The 20428-nt window shown below is 43.3% G+C and overlaps 1 protein-coding gene across 2 annotated transcripts in view; it reads left to right on the forward strand.

Moving 5' to 3' along the window:
- MCTP2 (multiple C2 and transmembrane domain containing 2) overlaps window positions 1-20428 on the forward strand; it is a 161103-nt gene that overhangs the window by 86427 nt on the left and 54248 nt on the right. For both annotated transcript variants that reach the window (XM_055002760.1, XM_055002761.1), the window contains 3 exons: window positions 9788-9889; window positions 12683-12757; window positions 13245-13364. In XM_055002760.1, the coding sequence (XP_054858735.1) occupies window positions 9788-9889; window positions 12683-12757; window positions 13245-13364 (297 nt within the window). The remainder of the gene's footprint in view (window positions 1-9787; window positions 9890-12682; window positions 12758-13244; window positions 13365-20428) is intronic.

A 20428-nucleotide genomic window follows, 5' to 3' on the forward strand; every position in this document is an offset into this window, starting at 1 on the left:
AGTGGCCAATCCATGCAGGAGCTGCCTGAATCTACGAGTGAAATTGGTTCAGTTGGAATAAGTTGCAACAGTGTTCCTTGCTTCAGTTTGGTTTGGGTGGACTTCTCTGTTTTGACATGATTATCTGGTTTGATGTTGGTCCCCTTGATTCACTTTGGTTCTTGGTGGATTCCATCCATTCCCTTGCTTCAGTTTGGTTATGTTGGGCTTCCTCTTGCATTTGGGAGTGTGTCTTTGGCCACTGGCAATCTCACCCCTTTGTGTTTCTACCTGAAAGCCTTCTTGGAAATATTTCCCCATAGGGAATAATGGAGAGTGGCTAGAGGCACCTTTTTCAGGAGCCCATAACATTGGATCCTGGTGTCCAATCTTCCTGAAACTTGGGGGGTCCTTAGAGGACAGTCAGGAGTAGGTTCCCTGTAAATTTGGTGGAGTTTGCTTGAAAAAGCTTCTCTCCTCAGATAGCCCCAGTTTTCCCATAGGGAATAATGGCCACATAAACCTAGGATTCTCTGATCTGTCTTAACCAGATCAGAGAATCTTTCCCAAATGTCAGATTCCCAGACATCTGAAACCTGGATCTGGATTTCCCTGATTTTGGGGTGTGTTTATGCCACCCACCAACTCTCCCTCCCTCTCTCTGTCAGTGTGTATAACCTTAATACCCATGATATTTCGAGGGATATTTGGAACCTTTTGTGGTATTTCCAAATTTTAATTTTTTTATTCCCTGATTTCTCACAGAACTCCTGGCGATGTCCTGTGGAACCGCAGGATTCTAACCCTAGGGTTTAACTTTAACCCTTTTGTACTACTCTAGAAAGCAAAAATGTACATTTTTGTAGACATGGAGAGGGACTGCCTTCCACTTAGCATCGTTGATCTGCAGATATTTTGTATATCTTCACTATTATGCCGCTACAAAAGACAGAAACTCTCTCCTCCTCCTGTCTAGTTTGGAGACAGTGGACAAGCCCCACCCAGAGTTGAAGGTGGGATGATAGAGCTGGGACTCCAGGTTGTGTGCCCCTCACCTTCACTGATCACTTTTGATATATTTGTTTTACAGCTTGTTCTAGTGTTATCAAAGGTTATGATAGGATGAATGGGTGTGCCCAGGAGAGTTACCAGCCTGGCTCCTGAAGATAGCAAAAGGTTTTTTTTTTTTAGCGCATAGTACCCTTGAAAAAGTGGTGCAGCATGCATTGCAACATCAGTTCTGGGGGGGAAACTCAGAAATAATGTCCCAGTTACTCTGCAACTCTCTAGGAGTTCCTCACATCTTTAGATTTTGCCACAGAGTTTTGGGGAATTTCTAGAATGTCATGAGGTGGCTGTGACATTGCGATGCATAGTCTGCTGTTTCTCCCTATTTTCCTGTAGCATCCTAGAGGAAAGCAGCAGGAGACAGCACTGAAAATGAGGCAATGCCTGCTACCACCAGCTACATGGCAATCCTACCACTAAGTTCATTAATGCTACATTATCCAGTTTAGGATTCTGTCGATTTTTTTTTAAGTAATAGAAGGTTTTAACAATTACATTCTTTTATAGTGAGCCAACACCGATAATAATCTAGAATATAATTTTATTTGTCTCTCTTGTTTGGTAAGTCATTTCCAGCATTTGCAGAATGAGAATCATATATGTTTTGCAAAATTGAAAAGAGTCCAGTAACACCATTAAGACTAACCAACTTTACTGTAGCATAAGCTTTCGAGAATCACAGTTCTCTTTGGGCCAAGCTACACATGACGAATGACACTTGAACGGCAAGTGGATTGAGTGGAGGGCAAGTGAACAGGGAGAAATACACTTGCCATTCAAGTGTCATTCGTCATGTGTAGCTTGGCCCTTCGTCAGATGTGATTCTCGAAAGCTTATGCTACAGTAAAGTTGGTTAGTCTTAAAAGGTGCTACTGGACTCTTTTCGATTTTGCTACTACAGACTAACACGGCTAACTCCTCTGGATATATGTTTTGGTTGCTGTCATGGAAAAGGGCTCTTGGAAGCCTTCCCATCAAATTAACAGGAGAAACAAATTTGTTTCCTTTCTTTTCAAACAAGAGAGTCTTCCAACCAGATCCGACCTTTTTAATTCTTTTGTTAACTTCATTTATACCCTGGCTTTCTCCGAGGGTGGGAGGGGGGACCGAAAGCATCATACGACATTCTCCTCTTTATTTTATTATCACAAAAAAACCTTATGAGGAGATTAGGCTGCGGCCCAAAGCGACCCAGTGAGTTTCCAGGGTGTAGAGAGGATTTGAACCCTGGGTCGAATTGCTACACCACACACATTCTTTTACAGCTGCATACTCCTGTTTCAGTTACCAACATGGGATGCTTTAACTTCGAGGGTGTCTCTCATGCCAATTGGCACCTTTCCCTATGAAGTCCTTCAGTTTTAGATTCACTTTGGCCTCCCTTTCTAGAGCCTGCGGTGGTTCAACACCTATTTCTTATTTTTTGAACGGTTCTCAAAGCCCGTTTCGTGCGATGAACCATTTGATGTTTACAGGGGAGGAACAACTCCTTAACATCTTTTATTCAATTTTTGATGACTCTGTTAATTTCTCCCCGAGTCCTCGTATCCCTGATGTTACTGGACGGGAGCGGCATGAGCAGCTGGTCTCCCGGAGAGCCAGCGCCTGCCAAATGGCCTGTGCGAGAGGCAGCCGGCTGTGTGGGCTGACAGTCAGAAGATGTTAGGTTCTGATTTCTTTTTTCTCTTGATTTTTATAGACATTTGTCAAGAGTCCCTCAGGATTCCTGTAACGAGGCAGGCAGAGGAGGCGGTGAGAGGGAGGGGAAGGTGTGTGTGTGTGAATGTGTGTGTGTGAGAGAGAGGAGGGGTATGTGAGTGAGGCAAAATCCAAGCTCCGTTTTTTATGTGGCTTCTCTGAGGTTTAACTCAAAATGATCTTTATCTCAAGAATGACAAACTTGTGGCCTGCACGGTGGCCCAGCAGACCTCCAGTCTATTTTTTTTTTTACCTGACTTTTGGGGTCCTTACAGATTTTAATCCAAGTCTGATAAAATATTTGCCCCTCCACCCTTGAATTGTATCTACAAATAATAGAGCATGTAATCTGCAGGTAGAGGATTCTAAGTTTAATCCTCAGCTGCTCCATTTCTGGCTGGAGGATACAACATCTACTCCCCTCCCTATCTAGAGGAGTTAGCCGTGTTAGTCTGTAGTAGCAAAATCAAAAAGAATCCAGTAGCACCTTTAAGACTAACCAATGTTATTGCTACAATAAAATTGGTTAGTCTTAAAGGTGCTACTGGACTCTTTTTGATTCCCCTCCCTATGAGAGCTGCCCACCACAGTTCTTAAGGTGCTGCTATGTTCAACTCCACTGTCGCACTTTTTGTAATCAACGGTACTGCCGCCATCAAGAAAAGAGTGCTGCTATTTTAATATCTTTGTATAAAGTTTTTAAATGTTTTATATGAAATGTTTTAAATGTTTTAATGTTGTTATCCGCCCTGAGCCTGCTTGCGGGGAGGGCGGAATATAAATACGATAAAAGAAAATAAATAAAAAATAAATTTCAGCAGATTTCAGGTAGCAGATTTTGGGAAGCCCTCTTCATTTAACCCTGTTCATACATTATAATAACTGTGCATACAATCCATGCATTCTTTTCTTTGTACGCACCTGATGAGTAATTCTCATGTATATATACATTTTATTTAAAAAGAAAATATATAACAGTAGAAAGTGAATACAAATTTATACAAGCATTACATTTGAAATTAGATTAAACGAATAGAAAAATACAATCAAAATATACAACAACACAACTTAATTGTATAATAGCTGTCTTGTTTAAACCCCACATTGATCTAGATACCGGTCTCTTGTTTTATTTTTAAAACACACCTGGGCTGGTTTTTACAAACAGATGTACACACAGGATTTTTATTTATTCATTCATTTATAAGTCTGCCTTTCTCACCAAGATGCAGAGGAGTTAGCCGTGTTAGTCTGTGGTAGCAAAATAAAAAAGAGTCCAGTAGCACCTTTAAGACTAACCAATTTTATTGTAGCATAAGCTTTCGAGAATCAAGTTCTCTTCGTCAGATGCCTGATACAGAGACTGCTCAAATACAGACTCTGTATCATCAGGCATCTGACGAAGAGAACTTGATTCTCGAAAGCTTATGCTACAATAAAATTGGTTAGTCTTAAAGGTGCTACTGGACTCTTTTTTATTTTTCTCACCAAGAGTTAAGACAGATTCCAAACTACAGAAAGCAATTATATGGGACAGCGCAAAGCATCCAGTAATGGTACAGTAGGACTAGGTTTGCTGAAGTTAGTACCTGTCCCTCAGAGTAGACTTCAATGGATGAAATGGACCGATGTTCGATGCTAGAGACTGGCCTCATATTTTAGGATGCAAGTTGAATTGCTTTTTAAAATTGGCACCCAGGCTGCCTTGGCTGGGATGTTTCGAGAACAGCACCTGTTCCTCAGCACGGACTTTTCCCTATATAATCCTTGCTGCAAGGTGAAGCCAGCTTTCCATCGTGCAGAGAAAGGCCATTTTAGAAATTTTTAAAATAAAACAATTAAGTATTGGGAACATTTTCTACTGGGATTGCCAACCTCCAAGTGGGGTCTGAAGATCTTCTGGAATTACAACTGATCTCCAGACTACAGAGATCAGTTCCCCTGGAGAAAATAGATCCAGAGGAGTTAGCCGTGTTAGTCTGTAGTAGCAAAATAGAAAAGAGTCCAGTAGCACCTTTAAGACTAACTAACTTTACTGTAGCATACGCTTTCGAGAACCACCATTCTCATCTGACGAAGAGAACTGTGATTCTCGAAAGCTTATGCTACAGTAAAGTTAGTTAGTCTTAAAGGTGCTACTGGACTCCTTTCTACTGGACTCTTTTCTGTTCTGGAGAAAATGGCTGCTTTGGTGGATGGACTCTATGGCATTATACCCTGTGGAGGCCCAACCCCTCCTTAAACCACACCCTCTCCCACCAGCACCCCCCAAATCACCAAAAATTTTCCAACCAGCAGTTGGCACCTCAGTTTAGACCTGGCTCTGCTAAAATACCTAACTTATTTTCAGAAAGCAACACGGAAGATTAACCAGTGCAGTCTCTGTGCTCTTGGATGCTGTCTTGCTTGCCAGGAGATGACATAGGGCCTGGATGTTTGCTGTTTTGCGTCATGTCATCTGCTGAAATTGCGTTTTGTGTATGACTTGCATCTGGAACCTTCCAAAATGTAATTAGAGGGAAGGTGGGGGAGAAGTCAGTAGGCAATTTTTCTTTGAGACAGCAAGGGAAGCCAGCCTCTGTTCCAAAAGGGCTCTGTCTCTTTGGCATCCTGTACTGTATCCATCTCCGACGCTTCCGATTTCATTAAAATTCTCAAGTGGTCAGTAAGGTTGCTGCTTAATAGGTTTAGCATTGGCTGTCCATAGCAGTGTCTATACTCCTGCACATCTATTTTTTTTCTTGGATGTTTTTTGTTCTGTTGAGCCGATAGATCCATTAATCCTAGAGAAATCTGGCATGCTTTTAGGTGAGACTTGATGTCCCATAGGGATGCCGATATAATGGCATTGGTTCCAACTGTGAAATCACCATGCCAATAATTCTCAACATCTCATATGTTTTAAAGTGTTTTCATGCACGTTATCTTGGTGATCCTTTTAACAGCTTGGTTAGTATTATTATCACAAGTTAAGGGGTTGAGATGAAGTAAGAATTAGTCCATTGTTCAGTGCCATTGAGGAGAGATTTGAAATGTATATTTCTACCCCATGCTGTTGTTTGGTTAGTACCTTTTGTTTTACACTTCATCCAATGAGTTCAGGGTAGCATACATGGTTCTTTCCCTTCCTCTATGTTATCCACAAAACAACCTTATATTTTTATGTTTTAATTGTATATTTTCTGTTGTAAGCTGCCCTGAGAGTGGGGTATAAGTTGAATAAAATAATAATAATATAATAATATTTGATGTATATACCACCCTTCAGGACAACTTAATGCCCACTCAGAGCGGTTTACAAAGTATGCTATTATTATCTCCATAACAACAAACACCCTGTGAGGTGGGTGGGGCTGAGAGAGCTCCGAGAAGCTGTGACTGACCCAAAGTCACCCAGCTGGCTTCAAGTGGAGGAGTGGGGAATCAAACCTGGTTCTCCAGATTAGAGTCCCGCACTCTTAACCACTACACCAAACTGGCTCTCAAATAAAATAAATAAATACATTTTCATAAAGAGCAGTGATTTGCCTTCTTCAAAACTCCAACCATGCACTGGCTCATTTGCCATGATACAGAATGAAAATGCCCATCTGAATAACCATTGAACTGAAAGAGGGTTTTTTGCACATTTCCCGGTCCTAAAACATAGTTGATTTTTTCATTCTTGGAAAGTCATGACTCCATTAGAGTGTTCTTTGTGGGCCCGTTTTGAACACTTGCATAGAGATTATCAGTTGCATTTTCACAGAAGTTCAATATGGGACCGGGCCTCTTTGGTGGCGGCACCAAGACTGCAAAATGCCGTCCTTCATAAGGCATCCCTCCTGTTCCATCTCCTAGGAGAATAGATTTTTTTTAACTTGTCCATCAAGCATTTAAGTGAATGTGTGTGTTGGCTGCTGGGAGGGTTGATTTGATTGTATTACTCTGTCAATACCTGTGGTGATACCTGCTCTGGCTTGCTTTCAACTGCTATCTTTAGATACCATTGTATCTGAAGAGTATGTCTTTAAAGACTGTCACTGTGTTGAGTGTTTGCCTGCCCCTCCTACCTCCAAGCGCTCTATCTCTAAGTAAAATAGATATTGTAGAAAAAGAAACGGTAGTTCTCAAAAGTGGGTTAGTCTTAAAGGTGCTACTGGATTCTTTACTATTTGCATTATTGTGATAATTCACTGGGATTTTCCCATTCAAAGAGTGAAGTGTTCACACATTACAGCGAATGAATGCATATCCTTTGTGTGCATCTGTTTGTAAGGAAGGGCCAGCATGTGTTTACTTTACTGGGGTAAATGTGGGGTTTAAATCACACAAATGCAGGGGTCATTTCGTAGAAAAAGCTGGAGGAACTCATTAGCATAACTCATTAGCATATGCCACGCCTTGACATCACCGGAAGTGTGTCATTAGCATAACTGATTTGCATGTGCCACACCCCCTGACATCACCTATCCTGGCTGATTTGGACCCAATCGTGGCCATTCAGGGCCGAAATTGGACCCAAAATGGCAAAAAGGGGCTGAAAATGGCCAAAAAGGGGTCCAAAATGGTCAGGATCAGGCTGCTGCTGAGTGGAAGAGTGATCCACCACCTGTCAGATCCACCACCAATCCGTGCCGTTTCGTCCCCAATCCAGGCCAAAACCGGCCCCAAATAGCTGAGAGTCAGGTGAGTGGGGCCACCTGTCATGTGACTTCTTTGGGGAACTCCCGGAACAGCGTTCCTGCATGTTCCCCCTCAAAATGAGCCCTGCACATATGTAATATATGTGATGGATATAACATGAGAATTACCTAATGCTTGTATAAAGGAAAATCAGATGCTGGTTGTATGTGTATTGTATTAGATTCTGCAAGATCTGAGCAAGTCTGTTAACAATAGGACATTTTGGAGGTCTTTCATTCATAGTCACCATAGATTGGAGGTGACTTGATGGCACATAACAAATGTGGATGCACTATAACTTGTGTACAGGGCTCCTGGAGGGTGAATAATAGCAGCACAGTATATCCTGTTAGCTGGAATCCTACCCATGGAGTATTCAAACAACATATTTTAGTATGCAGGAAATGGAGTGACCATTAATAAGGTTTCCAACCTCCAGATGGGGCCTAGATAGGGTTGCCAGATCCAAATTGGAAAATTCCTGGAGATCTGGGGGGGGGGTGAAACCTGGAGAAAGAGGGGTTTGGGGAGGGAAAACACCTTGGCATGGCATAATTCCATAGAGTCCACCCCCCAAAGTAGCCATTTTCTCCAGGTGAACTGATCTCTGTGGCCTGGAGACCAGTTGTAATTCCAGGAGATCTCCAGTGACTACCTGGAGGCTGGCAACCCTAGACCTGGAGATCTGGACTTAACAACTGATTTCCAGACTGCAGAGATTATTTCCACTAGAGAAAATGGCAGCTTTGGAAGCTTAACTCTATGGCATTTTACCCTACTGAGGCCCCTCTCCCCAAATTTCCAGGACTTTCCCAACCTGGAGTTGGCAACCCTAAATTCAGCAAGCAAATGACCTTTCCCTTGCTTTCTCTCCATCTGTAGACTGTACTAAATTTCATCCAGGTTCATCAATAGCTCCTTTAAATGTGGCTATAGTTCCATGCCCTCAAATCTCCTCTGTTACCTTTTAAATCTCTGAATGTTTTTGTTCCCCAAATGGAGCTTTTTGGTAAGTGACAGCTTTTATTGTCACTTCTGTTCAAAATTAGCTGGTCTTCAGCCTAAAAAAAAAAAAAGGCCAAATGTTTAATCAATACTTAGCCTACCGTGGATAATATGTGCATTTTTTCTGTCACTTTTTAAAAACAAAAGACACCTTAGTGAGGAGCCAAACAGTCTGTAAATTGGTTGGGAAATGACTTTTTTCCCCGTAGATTTTTAACCCCGCAAAGGTGAGTGGACAAATTAAAACTTGCAAGCACATCTGAAATTCTACATACAAAGATGTTCGAGGGAATGAAGATCTGTCCTTTTTAAAAAAAAAATCACTTGTATTTTTTTTTCTAATTAGGGTTATTCAAATTCTGTGTAGGCTTTAGCTAGTCGATCTGAGCGAGGTGGGAATAGTCCATTTCTACAATGATTTGGGGTTGTAATTTTGCTTTGTGAGTTATTTGGCTTCCCTGCCCCCTTGCTATTTGGAAAGGAAAGAGCTGTTTACAGATTTAAATAGCTGGCTCTAATGATTTTCTGTTGACTGTCTAGATTCCATGGCATATTTTACTGTCTGGCGGATGAGTGTTTCATTCTTTCTGCAATAACAGAATAGCAACTATATCGTTAGGATAAGCCCTAATACTTTTTAATCTCTAATTTTTGTAGTTCCATCCGCCCCCAGCCATTTAGGGCTCAATCTGTTTGATTTCTCTTAAATCCCACCGAATGCAGGATGAAGCCTAGCTTCCAAATGGAACAAAATGTGGTAGAGATCTGAGATGGTGGGAGGGACTGTACCACTTCAGACAGCAAGTGGGGTGATTGTAACAAAACTCCCCCAAAATAAAAGCACGAGAACATCAAGGGAAGAGGATTTAACTCAGCTGGTTTTCCATTTATGGGGAAATACTAATATAGAAGAGGTTTTAAAAATGTAACCATTCACCCTCAGCTTGAGGTGGTACAGTCCTTTCTGCCACTTCTGCACTCGGCCACATCATTCTGTTGCACATGAGGAACATCCCTTGGTTCTGTGAATGGATGTCACACACCTTAAGGTCAGGATCCGAGAACAGTGCAAATAGGTCTGGATGTACATACATATTTTTTAAAAAAACCTGAAATGCACAGGCTGGTTTGCTTAGGGGTGCCACCACGTCTCTTGCTTCATTAGGAGATCTCCCATTCAACCCCCCCCCCCCACTTGAGCATCCTTGGGTGCTTATTAATGTTTAAATGATTTATTTTTAAAAAAAGTTGAATGAAATTTTCATTCCTATTTCTGGAATTTCCTTGTATTTTTTAAGAAATCTGGTTTATGTAAATGTAAGTGAACAATTTTTTTTATCAAATCCTTGTCCCATTCCGTGTTTAATTCCAGATAAGAAATGGACAGCAAAGCTGCTATGTTTTGAAGAATAAAGACTTGGAACTTCCTTCGAAAGGACTGATCCACATGGAACTCGATGTCTTATTTAATCCTGTAAGTCTGAGAGCGTTAAAGTGCTTGTACCCATTTCTCTTCTAGGTATGTGAGGCAGTTAGTGGTTTAATTAAATATATATCTCTTTTCGTTCCACTTTTTTTTTTTTTACAAAATATGACCACAAATACAAGTTAAAAGATAACGTGCCCACAGAATCTACAACACAAGCCAACACAAATGTATGATAGCCACTTTCAAGTATTTGAAGGGCTGTCACATAGAGGATGGAGTGGAGTTGCTTTGTCTTGCCCCAGAGGATTGGACCAGGACCAGAACCAGTTGACACCCAACTATATCTGATGATGGACGGCTGGCCCGACTCTGCCCCAGATGTCTTGGAGCGTGCCTTCGAAGCTGTGACTGGGTGGTTGAAGCAGAGTCGGTTGAAATTAAATCCTACGAAGATGGAGCCCTGCATGTGGGTCTGGGGGCCATGGGCACGGGATTCCGGCTCCCCGCTCTTGATGGAGCGCTACTTGCGCTGGTTTAGAGAGTTAGGAGCCTGGGGGTGGTCCTGGATGCCTCCCTGACTATAGAGGCACAGGTCGCAGTGGTTGCCCAGTCTTCATTTTTCTATCTAAGACAGGCCTGACAGCTTGTCCCCAACCTATCAACTCATGACTTAACTGTAGTGATCCAAGCAAAAGTCACCTCTAGATTAGACTACTGCAACTCGCTCTACGCAGGGCTTCCCCTGGGCCTGATCCGGAGGCTACAGCTGGTCCAAAATGCAGCTGTATGAGTAATTGCAAGCGTCCCAATTATGGAACATATAACACCTATACTACACCAGCTGCACTGGTTACCAGTTGAGTACCAGGTCTGGTTCAAGGTTTTGGTGTTGACCTATAAATCTCTATGCAGACTGGGCCCAGCATATCTGCAGGACCGCCTCTCCCCATATGTACCCCAGAGGATGCTTCATTCAACAAATAAACAACTGTTGGTGGTCCCTGGCCCAAGGGAGGCCCGCCTGGCCTCGACCAGAGCCAGGGCCTTTTCGGTCCTGGCACTGACCTGGTGGAACTCTCTGTCTGAGGAAACCAGGGCCCGGCGGGATTTATTATCTTTTCGTCTGACCTGTAAGACAGAGATGTTCCGCCAGGCATATGGTGGAGGCTAGGTTGGGCCCCCACTGGCCACACTAAAGATCTGTCCACCACCCCACATATGAGCCAGGGCTTGAAAAGCAGTATTTTATCATCGCCATCTGAAGAGAAGCTGTATTGTATAAAGTTGTTTTAATGTTATTTGTATACTGTTTTATCTGTTTTTAACTGTATTTATGTACATTGAAGTGTTGTACTCTGCTCTGAGCCCTCCTGGCGGGGAGGGCGGACTAAAAATCTAATATAATAAATTAAAATTAGAAGAGTTTTTGGCTAAACATTATGAAGAACTGATAGAGCAGTTGCTCAGTGGAACAGACTCCCTTGAGAGGAGATGGGCGCTCTTTCTTTGCAGGTTTTTAAGCAGAGGCTTAAATGCTGATTCTATGACTCAGTAAGACTTTAGGCGGATCGTAAGAAGGAGGGCAGAAAGGGATGAGGTGGGGCTTGGCTCTCCAATGTCCCTTTCTTATATGCCCAGGTTAATGCCGGTTGCCCCTTTGGGGTCAGGAAGGAATTTTCCTCCAGGACAGATTGCGCAAGGATCCTGGAGGGTTTTTTTTGCCTTGCTCTGAGCATAGAGGTGGGGGGAGGTAGCTGTGAATTTCTTATGTTGTGCAGAAGGTAGGACTAGATGACCCTTGGGAACCCTTCCAGCTCTATGCATCTATGTTTCTATAGATCGGAGAAAAGTTGATTTCTGTCCTGATGTCCCCTTCAGGGAAAGGCCTGCTGTTTAGGATGTTGGAAGAATCCAGAAAGGATATTTAGGGCTGAATGTGTGATACTTGGGTTGCCAATTCAGGCTTGGGCAACACCTGGAGATTTGGGGAGTGGAACCTCTGGAGGGATGGAGTATTGGGAAAGTGGGGGGGAAGCTGAGCAGGAATGCAATGCCATGGAGTCCACTCTCCAAAGCTGCTATTTCCTTCAGTGGAACTGATCTCTGTAGCCTGGAGATCAGTTATAATTCCCAGAGAACTCCAGCCTCACCTGGAGGTTGGTAACCATATGCTGGGTTAGAAGAACTCCAAACGTGAAATTTGGCCCTAAGAAGCAACCGTGTGGATGGAGTTTCAGTTTGGTTTAGGGAAGTAGTGCTGGGGAAGAGCACTTTAACTTTTTCTCTTCCCTTGTATTTTTCCCCCCTGATCAAGAAAAGCCCGTCTGATCTGCTTAAAGCCCTGGTAGGGGAAAAAGACAGGCCCAATATGGGGAGCAGAGAGGAAGAATTTCCCTTGCTTGTTGCTCAGTTTTAGACGCCCCCCCCCCCCGCCCCATTATTGTTTTTAAAGGCCAAATGATGTGTAATGTTCCAGTCACAGAATTCCAGCATCGTGCTGAGCTTGGCCCTTGAATACAACGCTGAGTTTCCATGTGTAGACACCAGTGTTGCCATGCTAAGCCTGGCAATTAGTACAGGGGGGCGAGGTTGGGGAGGGGCATATGACAGCAGTCATGTCAAACGGTGGGTAGCTCTAGGAATTGCCGGAAACTCTATGGTAACCTCTATAGTTTTACCATGGCGATTCATAGAGCTACCCATTGTCGATTCCATCTTGCATGCAGAAGTGACATACTGGCACAGAGGATGATTGGTGGGGCTTGCCTGCTACAAGCAGACACCTGACAACCCTAGTAGACACTAATATCCATTGGTCAATTGTGTTCATTCTCTCAGGTGAAAGCCAGTATCAGAACCTTTACTCCACGTGAGAGGCGGTTTCTGGAAGACAACCGCAAGTTTTCAAAGAAGGTATGCTGGTAATTGGGCGGGGCAAGCCTTATCTTTTTGTGGATTGTGGGCATAGCAGCTTGATTTGAGCAGTGCTGAATGTGGAGAGAGAGAGGTGAAATGGAAAGCCACTGTTTGCTTTCAGATGTTGCTGGTAGACTGCACGTGACAAGAATGAGCAAGAAACTTCCATTTGCTTCTTTATTCACATGCTGGGTTATTTATAAGTAAATTACTGAAAGTGCAGAGAGTTAACGTATGGGTGCTTTTATTTGTTATTTTTACCATTTGTGAGCCGATTAAGAGCCTATAACCTGGTAGCAGCTCCTGCTCAAGCTCACTGTTTAACCAGGGAAATGAGGGGGCAAAAGATTCAATGAGTTACTACAGCTTGTTGAACTTGGGAGCTGTAGTAACCACCTATAGTTTGATGGTCTTTTTTTCTTAGGAACGTAAGCTTTGGTTTATTTTTCCCCCTAAATCTACCCCCTTTCCTCACCTCCATCAGATCTTATCGAGAAACGTAGAACGGGTGAAAAAAATCACCATGGCAATATGGAACACGATACAGTTTCTCCGAAGCTGCTTTCTCTGGGAGTCTCCAGTCAGGAGCGTAATCGCATTTGTGGTGAGTGGGTGTCATTGCATGGAATTCAGTGTATTATAAAAGAGTTTTGGTAAAACCTAGGGAAGTGTGCTGAGGGGTTCAGAGAGCGTGGAGTGTGTCTTGTGTAGATTTCTGCATGGCTTATATGTGCGGGAGTTTTCACTGGCTCTCAGTGCCTCTGCTGAATTCACGGCTTGAAGGTGAAATCCAAGTTGTATCTTTTTTGTAGCCTAATTACTTCAGCTCACCAAGGACTGAGCCAGACCCCACCTGTATAGCCTCTCCCCTTCATTTACCTATCTCTTTTCTGTGTTCTGCTTTTCAGAGCTAAATTACATGAGACAAATTACACAAGGAAGCTCAAGTAAAGAGAGACACAGTGTTAGCCGGGAAGCATAGTTTGAATTTAATCTCTGGCTACAGAGCCTGCAAAGATCATTTCTCAGAGGGTTTGTTAATAATTGACAGAGGTTTTGGGGAGGCAAAGAGGGAACTAACAAACCCTCTGAGGCGTGGTCTTTGCCGGCTCTGTAGAAAGAGGTGAAATTCAAGCTATGCTTCCAGTCTAACATTGACTTTCTCTTCACTTGAGCGTCTTCGTGTAATTATTCTCATGTAGCTTAGCTCTTGGTATGATGTCAGAGCATAATGATTTTTTTTTTTGATAGCATGACCAACTAGAGTGAGTGTTGCTGTGTCGTAGCTATTTCTATTTATATAGAATCTCAGAGTGATACTGAAGCCTTATGAAACTTGCTGTTTTATTTGTTGTAGATTCCTTGACTTGGATATAAATGTATTTACCATTTGCAACATTTCATTGATAATGTGTTGCAAAAACCTCAGTTCCAGTTTTTGCTTTGATTAAAAAAAAATAGCTCTCCCGGGTTTGGGGAAATTTCATGTACAGGAGCCATGTATGATCTTGGCCTGGTGGCATTTCTAGACCTTATTGCATGAGATGGATCTTCTGATACAGCTTCAGGAGGAAGAAGCTGTAAAGTCAAAACGGAAAAGAGAAGTATGATTTCAGTACAAGGATGGCTTTTTGAAGACCCTCGCTCCACTCTGACATGTAGGGGGTATATGAAAGCGCACCACAATGGTGGGGTCACTGTTCACTTTGTGCCTGAGTTGGAACTAGGATTGTGTGCATTGCATGATTCTAGCCAAGCATAGAAGATCTGCCTGGTATTAAACTGGGTGCACCATGAAAGTTACTGAGCAAATATGTGAATAAATATCGAAATCACATTTCTAGTCCTCATGGCTAGGAAAGTAGGTTTGAAACTGCACAGGGAATGCCTGGCAAACTTCGATACAGAAGAACTCAGGATACAAATTCCAATATGTGGCGCTTCCTTGCCTCACACAGTTCCCCATGCCTCTTGATGTCTACCAAAATAAATGATGCAACTTGAGCACAAAAACAGGCAAACCCACTTAATTTCCTTCAAAAGAGTCCACAAATTTTGAAATCATTGCTCTCAATTTGGTTCTTACTGAGATTGCTTCAGGCTGCTAGTTTAAGGGGTTCTTAGAATTGTAATGTCTTTTCATTAAAAAAAATCCCTAAAATCAGAAAATCAGCCTGTCTGGGGAAGCTTTGCCTTCTCTTAACAGGCTGGTTTTCTAAGTGCAAGGAGCTGGGGGGGGGTTATTTTAAATAAACATTTACTCAGTCTTGCCCATCCATTCCTGCAGTCTGCAGTGACTGAATGGTTTTCTTGAAACATTTCAGCCTCCTCTCCAAACATCGTTTTTCCTCATTCAGCCTAACTAGGGGAACAGCCAGCATAACTCCCTGCTTGCATAAAACGTGCTTTAATTTAATTTATTCAATTTATACTCCGCCCTCCTCACACCAGCAGGCTCAGGGCAGATCACAACAAGTGAAGTGCTATCAAGTTATAGCCAACGTATGGTGACCCCTGTAGGGTTTTCAAGGCAACGGGTGGTAAGAAGTGGTTGGCTTTTGCCTGCCTCTGCATAGCAGCCATACTTGTTGGTCTCCCATCCAAGTACAAACCAAGGCCAATCCTGTTTAGCTATTGAGATCTGATGAGATTGAGCTAGCCTGGGCCACCCATGCTGTTGAGTTGTAACCATCTCATGGCGATCTCATCTGTGGGACATCCTAGGCAAGAGAAGAATGGAGGTGATTTGCCATTGCCTCCCTCTGCATAGCCACTCCCGTCTTCTTTGGTGGTCCCCCATCCAAGTAGTAACCATGGCTGATTCTGCTTAGCTTCCAAGCTGTGACAGAAAGTGTGGTTAGTCCAAAATTATGACCCATCCCCTTCCTTCAGTGAATGGAGAGCATGGTGGAAGGTTGGCCAACTGGGAAACAATTCTGGATTGATTTAGGAGGGTCAGCCAATTAGACCGTTTCCATTCCAGCTCCAGGATCCAGCAAAACCTACCTTTTGGGCTATAAATGAACCGTACCCTCCGGCTTGAGCATCTTCGGGTGTGCCACTATGCAGAAACTGATGCCGCCCTCATCTTTACTGGCCCTGCAGCTCCTGCCAGTTCTAACTTCACTTGGCAGCAGCAATAATTGGGAGAAAAAAGCTAGTCAGCAAAAACTAGCTGCCAAAGCACCCCTCCCCCTGCTTTACACTCCCATTTCAAAGCCTTCTCTCATTCATACAGACTTGGGGATAGTGAAAACCTTGGCTGGAATCCACAGAGGCACTTTAGAAACTCTTACCGGGGAGTTTTGACTTTCAGACATGTGAATACCAGACCCCTGTCCTGTATTGCAAGCTGCTTGTGGAACATCGCGAAGGGTAAAGGCCAATGTGTTGTTTTTACAGCAGCAGGATTTGGAAACACCCTGCTTGCTGCATTTCATCGAAAATGCCTCTCCTCCTTAAGAGTGGAAAAGAGCAAGAGTCCAGTAACACCTATAAGACTAACAAAATTTGTGGTAGGGTATGAGCTTCCGTGAGCCACAGCTCACTTCTTCAGCTACCTGGAGAATTTGAAGAAGTGAGCTGTGACTCCCAAAAACTCATGCCCTACCAAAAATTTTGTTAGTCTTATAGCTGCTACTGGATTCTTGCTTGTTTCTACTGCTACAGGCAGACTGACACGGCTAACCATCTTGATCTTTCCTCCTCAAAGCAGGGTGCTGAAAATACCACTTCATATCTGCAGCGTAGTTTTATTTCTTCTTTGCTTTACTGTGTTTATACTCAGCCTTTTTTCCTCAGTGGGAACCCAAAGTGGCTTACTTCCTATTCCTGTCTTCCATTTTATCCTCCTAACACCCTTGTTTGAGTGAGTTAGGCTGTGAGCTAAACTACAAGAGACGAATTACACGAGGATGCCCATGTGAAAGGAGTCGCAATGTTAGCCGGGAAGCTGAGTTTTAAAAGACAGATCAGAAGGCTCTGTCAGGTTGTCTTTTTAATGATGTGGTTCTTTGAAGCTGCAGTTGGAAGGGAGGGAGAGAGACATGGGGGCCTGTGTCTTTCCCAAACACCTCTATGTACATGTGTAGGTGTGTGGTGTTTGTCAGTGAGAAAATGCCACGAGGGGACAGGGTGAAGAAGCCCCCCCCTTCACATTGCAACCATTCGAAACTGCATCGTGTAAAAATGTGGTGAGAGTCTTGAAGAATTATTATAGCAAGATATGCAAGAGTTACACACCTCTCCTTGTGGCTTTGAGGGGTTGCTGCCAGGTAGGATAGACAATAGCAGGCCAGAGGGATAAAAATGAATAGATTCCATTTTAAGCAGTTCTGTATGTCCCTCAAAGCTTCCCCTTCCCTACAGGAAACCACCCATCTGTGAGAGCTAAGCTACAAGAGATGAATTACACGAGGATGCGCACATGAAGGGAGTTGCAATGTTAGCCGGGAAGCTGAGTTTTAAAACACAGATCGGAAGGCTTTATCAATTTCCCTACTCTACAGAGCCAGCAAAGATCACTCCTAAGAGGGTTTGTTTATTTCCTCTCCGCCTCCCGAAGATTCTGTGAGTTTCACCTCCCCTTCTCGGAGGCGAAGAGGAAATAAACAACCTCCCTGAGGAGGGATCTTTGCGGCTCTGTGGAAAGAGGAAATTGACAGAGCCTTCTGAACTGTCTTAAAACTCAGTTCCTGGCTAACATTGTGACTCCCTTCATGTGAGCATCCTCGTGTAATTCGTCTCTTGTAGTTTAGCTCTGAGTCAAGTGCAGAGTTTCTGATTTTGTAGTTTGGATGGCTGCTTCATTGTTTCTCTAACACAGAGTAATGGCTAGGAAATCTGCTCGAGTATGACTCTATAATGGGCGGCCAGTCTGGGGTTCAAAATAACGCCTAGCCTTTCTTACCAGAATTACCTTCTGTACCAGCAGAAAATATCAAACAAAAAATGTGCACTAGAAAAATATAATCTCTCAATCAGCCGTTGAGGCCACGGAGATCAGGGATGCTACTTTCGATTGTCCTTTTAATTTCCCTATCAAGCCCATCACAGTAGCTCCGGTCCTGGAAGTTCATCTGACTTGATGGCAGCTAATTGCCACCACTGGGTAATTCATATTTTAAAAATATTTTAAGGTTAATTTTGAGTGTTGAATGGCTGTTGTGCGGAATTATGCATCGTTGCACATTCTGCTTATGATTTTTCTCCGGCATAATTACCCCTTCTATTGACAGTTTGCTGAATATTAATGGTAATTAGGCCATTTAATGAAATTACAGTTTTCTTAATGCAATTACTGTAATCTGAGCAATATGAAAAGGAGGTATTCAACTGCCTTATTTTTTTTTAAAAAACTTCCTTCTGTCAGAAGGAAAGCACAGAGGCCAAGCTGTGTATTAGATAGGGAACAGGCAAGGTTTTGGGGTCCTGATGAAATTTATTTATATGAAACCACCAGGCCTGGTACAAATAGGGGAAGATATCTCTTTTTCTCAAAATAGACAAGATCTAAAAATCAGCAGGTTTGAAAAAAACTGACACGGAACCACTTTTGATTTTCTGAACTGCATCAGAGTGGTTTGACATTAATTTTATTTCATTTATATCTTCCTTTGCTCCCCAATGGGGATCTGAAGTAGCTGATATAATTCATTTCTTTCCCGTTTTATCCTCACAACAACCGTGTGAGGTAGGTTAGGGTGAGAGTATGTGATTGGCTCAAGGTCACCCAACAAGCTTCCATGGCAGAGTGGGGATTCGAACCTGGGTCTCCCAGATTCTAGTTTGAAACCAGAACAATCCATCATTTTGGGTCTGATTATCGTAGGATAAGGGTTGGCATCTGGCGGCCTCTGGGCCAAATGTGGCTCCAAAGAGAGCCTGGAGTGCTTTTCTCACCTGTCCAGCCATTTCCAATCCACGGATACTTTCTCTGTGCCTCAGAGACATCTAATGGCCCAGTCCACCTGCTTGTGGCGTCCCACATATGCAAAAAGCTGACCATTTGTGACAATGTGGGTCATATGTCTGCACTTTGCTCACTGGATGCTCGGGGGGGGGGGAAGGAGTTCCTATGTAAAAGAGCCAGTTTGGTGTAGTGGTTAAGAACAGCAGGACTCTGATCTGGAGAATCAGGTTTGATTCCTCACTCCTCTGCTTGAAGCCAGCTGGGTGATCTTGGGCTAGTCACAGCTTCTAGGAGCTCTCTCAGCCCCATCCACCTCACAGGGTATTTGTTGTTGTGGTGATGATGATAACATACTTTCTAAACTGCTCTGAGTGGGCATTAAGTTGTCCTGAAGGACGGTATATAAATCGAATGTTGTTGTTGTTGTTATTAAAAATGAATTATTCTCAACTTCATTTAATTTTGAATCACACTTTGTGTTCTGACTCATTAGCCCTTAACCCCCACCCTTTTGGCTGTCTAAGAACTTGTGCGAGCATTTTTCAGGAAGGAAGGAAGACTGAAAAACCAAGCCCGGTGGGTAGGAAAACAATCCAAACTGCTTGCGCCGGAGAATTGCGCTCGGTGCTTGTGTTTCCCAGCTAATTTGCTCTCTCGCGCGGTTGTGTGTGTGTGTGCCTTTTTTCCAAAGCTGCCGAGCTTTATCATTTCCTTTCAAAGCTGTCATTTTTATTAGTCTCTCTGGCTGCTCTCTTTTTGGGCTCCCGTCAGATGGCTTGTCTCCTCCATTATGTGCCTGGACTTGGCAAGCCGTGGGTCCTTTTTACTGCCGAACGAGGTGGGCGTGCTGGCGGCCGTAACCTGTAATTATACCCACCACAGGTGACAGTTACAAGAGAGCTGCAGTAATAATTTTAGCTGCCTGATCTGATGTTTTCTGGAGAGAGAATGGAAAAGAAGAGACACCCTCCCCACCCCCCGCCCACACACACCCTTGGTGGTCCAGTTACCCAATGCTAAGGCATAAGGATTGTTTTGCTTTGACTTTTCCTGAAAGTAATTGTTTTTTTCTAAAAAAAAAAAACTGGTGATGACTATTGGTTTCATAACTTTGTATACTGCATATTTTTTTTAATACCAGGAAAGTGCTTGTCATAATACTGGAGGCTTCTATTGTCAAGAGTTCTGAGGAGTACAACATTTTATTTATTTAGTATATATATATATATATATATATCTTTATCCTGCCCTTCTTTCCAAGAATTTCTGGGCAGGTGTTTCAAAAGCAGATTCCAACCTCATTCTAACCTTTTTTTCATTTTTATCCTCACAACAACCTTACAAGGTATGCTGTTACCCAGCAAGCTTCCATGACAAGAGTGGGATTCAAACCTCCCTGATCCTGGCCCAGCGCTCCATCCACTGCACCAACTGGCTCTCAATATGTTGCTGTGCAGTTTGCAGATAAACACCTCGCAGCCCCCTACCCCCAGAATCCCTGCCAATGGGCTAGTGAGCGGGGAACCAGTTTTTTGTTTGTCTCAGTCGTGCGACTGCATAGCACTTTGGTGCTCATTCATGTTACACGTGGTGGTGGAGAGTGCCCTCAAGTCATAGCTGACTGACAACAACCCCTGGTGGGGATTTCAAGACAAGAGACTAACAGAGGTGGTTTGCCATTGTCTGGCTCTGCAACCCTGGTCTCTATTGGAGGTCTCCCATCCAACTGCTAACCAAGGCCGGCCCTGCTTAGCTTT

This window comes from Eublepharis macularius, chromosome 18, assembly GCF_028583425.1.
Source record: "Eublepharis macularius isolate TG4126 chromosome 18, MPM_Emac_v1.0, whole genome shotgun sequence".
Taxonomy (NCBI): domain Eukaryota; kingdom Metazoa; phylum Chordata; class Lepidosauria; order Squamata; family Eublepharidae; genus Eublepharis; species Eublepharis macularius.